Source organism: Nansenia antarctica (genome assembly GCF_963989245.1).
Source record: "Nansenia antarctica genome assembly, chromosome: 5".
NCBI classification, from domain to species: domain Eukaryota; kingdom Metazoa; phylum Chordata; class Actinopteri; order Argentiniformes; family Microstomatidae; genus Nansenia; species Nansenia antarctica.
The window spans coordinates 34,660,794-34,668,422 of NC_137690.1; the positions used below are offsets into that span (position 1 = coordinate 34,660,794).

Genomic DNA, 7,629 nt, shown 5'->3' on the forward strand with positions numbered 1-7,629 from the left:
GTGGGGGCCTATTCGGGGTGAAGATGACATTTTGGGAAATCACAGCTGATGTGTCAATATGTCCCCCACTGTACCATACCTACAGGTGTGTCTGCAGGGAAAGATATGAGTGTTGAAACCAGGGGGGAGGTTATAACAGAAATTGGAGGTTATAAGAGTTTTGCCTGAAGTGGGAAAAAGTGAAAGTTAGAAAAATAGCAGCATTGAACAAAAACATGTTTTGAGAAAGAATACAGTGGTGTTTGAATTTTCGAAGATACTGCTTGGTTGGTTTGTGTCCTGTGTTCCAGACAACAATCTGATTGGAGCTGGAAGAGTGCGGCCGATGAAACCAGGGGGGGGAGAACAACCAGGCCTCCTGTTCTCACACGGCCCAGCAGAGGACTTGATCGGGGAGAGCCGAGACGAGTCTACAGGGAGAGCCGAGACGAGTCTACAGGGAGAGCCGAGACGAGTCTACAGGAGGAAGGGGGAGATCCACCTCTCTTCGAAAGATTAAAGATTGAATATCGAACATTGGGAATATTGGACTGTGGAGAAAAAAAAATGCAAATTGATTAACCTTTCTTCCCTAGGTGACTCTGGTGAATGGGAATGTGGTGTAGGTTAATAGGATGTAAACCATATGGTTATGAGATTGCTAATCCCTTTTTTTTTTTTTTTTACAGTAAAAGTGTATGCATTAAAGATTAGACAGGGTAGGCTGTGGCCTTTGACCAATGTCTACTAATCAGGCTGTTGAAAAATACTTTTCTAAAAACAAATTACTTGTTTTGGTAGTGTTATTGGAGTAACTATCATTTAGCAGGAGAGATCTATTCTACTCTCGAGGAGGGTCAATTAAGGGAAGCCGGTGCATTTGGCGATAACGAGACAGGGAGGTCTCTGTAGAGATTTGAACACCACCTGTGTTTCTACATCCTTGACCATGAATGACCGTTAGAGTTCCAGGGAGGGGGTCAGTACTCAATCAACCGGACCCTGACTAGCGGAGGAACCGAGGGGGGACTTTTCTCCCGCATGATTTATGGCTGATTTTCTTATAAGTGTAAGGATGGTTAAAATGTTAGGTGTATTTCTTCCTAATATACTCTGTGTGTCAGTACAGGATCAGAACTGGTGACTGTCATGTTTTGCTAAGCTTATCTGACTCCTAGGGGCACCGACCTTGGAGTGCCTTGCCGGAGCTGATATACTGGGCCTGGCTGGAAAAACTATTATTCTCTATACCATTGATCTTTAACATTCTGTAACTTGTTGTTTTGAATTCAGGGGGGACTGTTAGATCTTATGGGGTTTTCTAGAAACATATATGCTTATGTCACTCAGACATACACATAACACATACACACACACACACACACACTCTATTCTCATGTCACTCAGACATACACATAACACATACACACACACACACACACACACACACACACACACTCTATTCTCATGTCACTCAGACATACACATAACACATACACACACACACACACACACACACACACACTCTATTCTCATGTCACTCAGACATACACATAACACATACACACACACACACACACACACACACACACACACACTCTATTCTCATGTCACTCAGACATACACATAACACACACACACACACACACACACACACACACACACACACTCTATTCTCATGTCACTCAGACACACACATAACACACACACACACACACACACACACACACACACACTCTATTCTCATGTCACTCAGACATACACATAACACATACACACACACACACACACACACACACACTCTATTCTCATGTCACTCAGACACACACATAACACATACACACACACACACTCTATTCTCATGTCACTCAGACACACACATAACACATACCCACACACTTAGACACACACATTCTGTTTCTTCCAGGTCAGCCTGCTCTTCAGGGGTAGCAATAACGCCACAATATGCAGACTCAAGAGGTTGTTATCTTAAAGACCTTGGGGGTTAGGCGCCAGGGCACAGATAGAGGGTGGTCGAGAGAGTATTTAAGCCTGTCTGTATGTCATAATGATGTCGTTGAATGGTCATTGAATGTCGATGCTGAGATACTGTGCTGATGGACCATTCGCTGAGTCTTAATAAATCAAGTACAGAGATTCCGACCCGTGTTGAACATTCTATTTCCTTGTCAAATCGTGTATGCTGCGCACCTAATCTATCCTGAGATGACACAACGCATTTAAGATCACAATCCTCAATAGATTGATCCATTCCATCGTTTTACCGACAAGCTGATTCTACAGAGTCTTAAACAGAGAGACACCTGACCTGCTCAGAGTCTTAAACAGAGAGACACCTGACCTGCTCAGTCTTAAACAGAGGACAAATTTCAGGACCCTCCTTTCATGACTTTTCCTAGATATGTGCTTTCTACCACCCAGTATCCTTACATTTTCAAAATCACATCAGGATAAGCTAATATAAAGCTATTTTTGCCGTTTTTCAAGTGTAGGAAGCAGGCTAATTTACAAGCGGCCAACTAGTGGTTGTTGTGTGTAAATAGCAGATTGACATTGTAAAGGGCGGCTCTTCCAGTAGGTAAAAGGGCAGGGCTGTTCTACAGCCTGAGACACTGTCACCTGCTCAGAGTCTTTCAGCCTGTCGTCTCGGTGCCACTGGATGCCGTGGTCCGCCGTCACGGTGATGGTGACCTGCCCCGCCGAGGTCTCCCTGACCCGGAAGTGCTCGGTGTAGAAGGCCGTGTCCAGAGACTCCATGTTGATGAGGTACTTCAGCTTCAGGTCGCGCGCCGTCGCTCGGCACTGGCCGAACTGCTGGATGAACTTCCTGAAGCGGTAGCGGATCCGTTTCCGCGTCACGAAGTTGCAGTCCTCGATGTGAGCTCTCATGTCCTTGGGAAGAAAGGACTTGTAGCTGATGTGAGGGGGGAGGGGGAGAGAAGATGATATGAGGGGGGGGGGAGAGAAGATGATATGAGGGGGGGGAGAAGATGAGAGGTCGTGTAAAGTTGCTGTTTGAGAGGAGAGTTTATTGCCCTGGCATTTTTACAGATTAGATTCAACCTTTCTGTCATTGCACAACATTTATTTTTTGGCTGTAGGCACAGGGTCAGCCACAGTCAGCGCCACTGGAGCAATTAGGGGTTAAGTGCCTTGCTCAAGGCCACAACAGCAGTGGTAGGACACCTTAGATATGATGCCAGCAACCCTCCAGTCACCAGTTCACATGCAGCTCCCTCCTGAGGCGGGGGGGATCGAACCAGCGACCTTCCGATTGCTAGTCGGCCTCTCTAACCTCTCGGCTGCCGCCACTCAGTATATTTCAGTATGAATATCTAGTGGTTCAGCCGTTTCTGATCAGTCTGTCACCTTTAACATATCTAAAACTGAAGGACAAAACATGGAAATGAGATGAGCACTAGTCTTACTGACAATTCATTGTTTTAAAACAAAACCAACAACCATGAGGTGAGTACTGCGAGGTGAAGGAGTCCAGCTCCTAGCCCTAACCCTGTGTACCTTAAGCTGTTGTAGATATTCAAGCTCCTAGCCCTAACCCTGTGTACCTTACGCTGTTGTAGATATTCAGCGGCGACGTTTGCCTCTCCTTGGCGGTCCTCATCATGTCCAGCACCGCCATGCCCAGGCACTCCTCCTGCGTCTCGTGTGAGCTGGAGATCTTCACCCAGCCGTTCACAAAGTCACTTCTCCACTGGGGAGGGAAAGAGACACACAATGTCATCTGTCAAATAAATGACCTGTCAAAAAAGACCTGTAGATCATTCTATTTCTGATAGTAGAAACCATAGATCACTCTATTTATAAATGTATAAACCATAGATCACTCTATTTATAAAGGTATAAACCATAGATCACTCTATTTATAAAGGTATAAACCAAATAGACACACTTTAAGGGGACAGACTTTTACCTGTGTGAAGAGGTATGCCATGACAACGTCATCAAGGACAGGACTCTCTGAGCCCTTGGTGACCCCGTATCGATACGCCCTTGAAGCCCCGCTGCTGTACCAGCCAGGGAAATAGTATCTGTGAGAGAAGGAGAGAGAGAGAGAGAGAGAGAGAGAGAGAGAGAGAGAGAGAGAGAGAGAGAGAGAGAGAGAGAGAGAGAGAGAGGGAGGGAGGAAGAGTCGGAGGGAAAAGGAGTAAAGAGTAAGGGAGAGACAAATGGGAGAGACTTCAAGAAAGTATTAAGAGACAGATATGGGTCATGACACAACCAGTAGACCAGGAAAAAGAGAAAGTAGCCTACACTACACCCACCTGATTCTGAAAAACACTTCCTCGTCGGCTGATTCGTCTAGCCGCAAGACGTGGTTAGGCGAGAGCCACACGCCGTCTCTCTCTCGGAACAGTCCAAACAGGCTGCAGTATGTTGGTGACACACCTGAGGGTACAGTTAGGAGAATGAGACAACCTTCATAGCATGATCGTTTACACCAGCCTGGGGTCTTCAACCTGGGGTCTGCAAGATGTCTGAAGCTTAAAAAAATAAAAAATAAAATAAAAGTAATATACTGGATGTTCGCTTGTCAATAAATCCCTTCATGGGTGTTTCTTGCTGCCTTCTTGCTACACTTTTATTGACCGTTGGAAACACCTCCTGTAAAATTCATCAGACTCAGGCCAGGAGACTTCTGCATATTCTTGGCAACAGTAAATAAAGGTATGCCAACTGGAATGCAGTGTCCGATTCAACAAGAGTTTGTTTTTGCAATCCCCACACCAGATCACGCCCCAGCTCCTCCGAGCCGCTAGAGATCTGCTAGAGACCTGGGAACTTAACCAGCAGCGTTCAAAACCTCATTCCCTCTCTTTCTTTTTTTCTCCATAGGTGTTCAACCCAGGAGGATACTTAATGCTGTGTAGTTTTGTGGAGCTTTCCAGTACTCAACTGCACTCCTTGGCTGCCTCCACGCACAGCTGCTCGGCCACATAGTCTCCCGCTGGGTAGCTGAGGGGGGTGCAGTCGGCCCCTCCCTGGCTGCTGTTGTGGTATAGCTGGACCCTCAGCACGGGGGCGGCTGGCCTGGACACCCGAGCCTCCCGGTGGGCAGTCCCGTTCTGGTGCACCGGTGGGCATGTGGGGGTCTCCATGTCCATCCCAGAGACACAGGCCATCCACGGTGAGGTGCCTTTCATCCACCAGGAGGAAATCAAGACAACAACATGAAAACACAACGACTGGCTGTTGCCATGCAGGTTAGAGCGTGTTGAAAGCATCTTAGTGCTAGCGTAGAGGGCAGTACCGTGCCCGGCGCCTCACAGCTAGGGGCTCCTTCTTCCACTGATCATCTATTGACTACTGGAAATCCATCCTCCCTGACTGATGAGTAACGAGAGCAAAGCACTTTGATGGGAGGCTCCAGTTCACACACGTGCACACTGTCTGGAGATGAACAGATATGGTAGACTACCGCTCTCTAACCTCTAGACTACCTGCCTCTCTAACCTCTAGGCTACCTGCCTCTCTAACCTCTAGACTACCTGCCTCTCTAACCTCTAGACTACCTGCCTCTCTAACCTCTAGACTACCTGCCTCTCTAACCTCTAGACTACCTGCCTCTCTAACCTCTAGGCTACCTGCCTCTCTAACCTCTAGGCTACCTGCCTCTCTAACCTCTAGGCTACCTGCCTCTCTAACCTCTAGACTACCTGCCTCTCTAACCTCTAGACTACCTGCCTCTCTAACCTCTAGAATACCTGCCGCAATCCTCTGATTGGAAGAAGTGACAAAAGCTACCAGAGTGAAAGCTCCTATGTGACGACAGAGAGGAGCACAAGGATTTAAAGCTGAATTTTACCCTGTTGTTTTCATTATTCAATAGTAGACGCACGCACGCACGCACACACACACACACTCATAAAACTCTGATTGCGCATAAATATACACTTAATTTAATGCACATTTAATTCAATTCCTACAAATCCCAAGAATATGGAATATGGAATATCAACTACTCAAAGTTGGCCTTAGTGGGAGTGGCCATAGAATTCTATGGGAGTGACCTTATTGAGAATTTCTGCATGGAATTTCGTGGAATTTTTGTGAATCACACGACAGTTGGGACAGTGAGGTGTGCTAGCAAAAACATCCCCCCCAAAACATTTTTATAATAAAAAAAAGTTAATAATATAGCTATAGCGTCACTGAGGAGAAGAAAGTGGGAATAGTCATGTAGAAACAGACTACCAACGCCATGGACAGATATTCCCTATTTCATTTGTTTTAGCTAGGCTATGTCTTCTGCTGAAGGCATTTAGTCTACTTGCAATAGCCAGTAGAGAACAGGGCTAGATGACTGTATAGCCTAATTGCAAAGGAGATAATATACTATAGTAAATTACCATACTTTCCTAACCATTACGTGTACTTCATCCACCATGAGTCCAATTAGACATTCATGAAACACAGGGCTCTGCAATGGCTTCTCCATTGATCATTGCCAATGAAGGTCTTGGGTGAGCCAAACACTATCCTGAAGTCTGCGTTCGCAATCTTACTGTCCTGTTCATCCCTGCCCGTTATTGCAGCAAGTAGGCCATCCCTTTATTTGGCAACATCTTTTCTTGATCCTCCATGATCGACAGCAAAGGCCATAACACCAGTAACATGGGACGGTCTGGCCATTGATGGTGGTCTCTGGCTAACATGGAACTGTATTCGCCATGCCTGGTCAACCAAGCTTTTGACATAGGGATAACCCGTCTGCAAGGCAGCAAAAACATCTCTTTAGGAGATTGATTCCCTCAAACAAAATGTAAATAGAGGGGAGGGTTAGGGGGAGATGATTGATTTTCGACAGTCTTTCTATTGGTTTAATAAAAGTTGAACCCGTTGGTCCATCAGACCTCTCATCCATTGGAGTGGATTGAGACCACTAGAAATAGTCACTTTTGTGTTCAAGGTATGTGCAAAACTGAATTCTCTGATCTTATTTCATATGAACAAATGAAAATGTTAAATAGGTCACTCTGATCCTCAGGGTCTCCTCTTGGGCTTGTCTCAGACTCCCAGCCACCCATATTTAGCTGTAGCCTAAGCTATGTCCTCCACCCCCTGTAAAGATCCATCATATGAAGACCAATGATCTAAGCTCGGGGCTGCTGTGTCTCAGGAGGTAGAGTCGCCGTCTAATGATCACAAGGTTGGCAGATCAGCGGTTCAAGCCCCGGCTGGCCACATGTCAAAGTGTCCTTGGGCAAGACACTGAACCCCAAAATTGCTCCCAGTGAGCGGGCCGGCCGGCGCCTTCCATGGCAGCTTGCCACCATTGGTGTATGAATGGGTGTGTGAATGGGTGAATGAGAGGCTGTTGTAAAGCGCTTTGGAGCAGCTTCGGAGCAGCAAAAAAGGCGCTATATGCAGTCCATTTACCATTTAGACCCTATTTGATTTCTGAGATGTAAACTCTATTGCTGTATTTAAGAAATCAGGCTTTTCATGGTAGATTCTGTCAAATGTTCATAATTGAATTGAAGTGTTTGTTACATGGCATAACTACGAGCTAAAGGTCAAGCAGAGAAACAGCAACATTTGATCAATTTCGTTTGACCAAGAATGTTTCAAAGGAGCTAAAAAGTGGATTGGACAGGACAACCCGAAATG

General features: G+C 46.0%; 1 protein-coding gene across 1 annotated transcript in view; it reads right to left on the reverse strand.

Moving 5' to 3' along the window:
- jak2b (Janus kinase 2b) overlaps nucleotides 1–7,629 on the reverse strand; it is a 55,357-nt gene that overhangs the window by 46,562 nt on the left and 1,166 nt on the right. The window contains exons 2-6 of the mRNA XM_080530633.1: nucleotides 4,916–5,155; nucleotides 4,284–4,407; nucleotides 3,932–4,049; nucleotides 3,567–3,712; nucleotides 2,620–2,914 (exon numbers count right to left, since the gene is read on the reverse strand). Of these exons, the coding sequence (XP_080386759.1) occupies nucleotides 2,620–2,914; nucleotides 3,567–3,712; nucleotides 3,932–4,049; nucleotides 4,284–4,407; nucleotides 4,916–5,141 (909 nt within the window). The 5' untranslated portion in view covers nucleotides 5,142–5,155. The remainder of the gene's footprint in view (nucleotides 1–2,619; nucleotides 2,915–3,566; nucleotides 3,713–3,931; nucleotides 4,050–4,283; nucleotides 4,408–4,915; nucleotides 5,156–7,629) is intronic.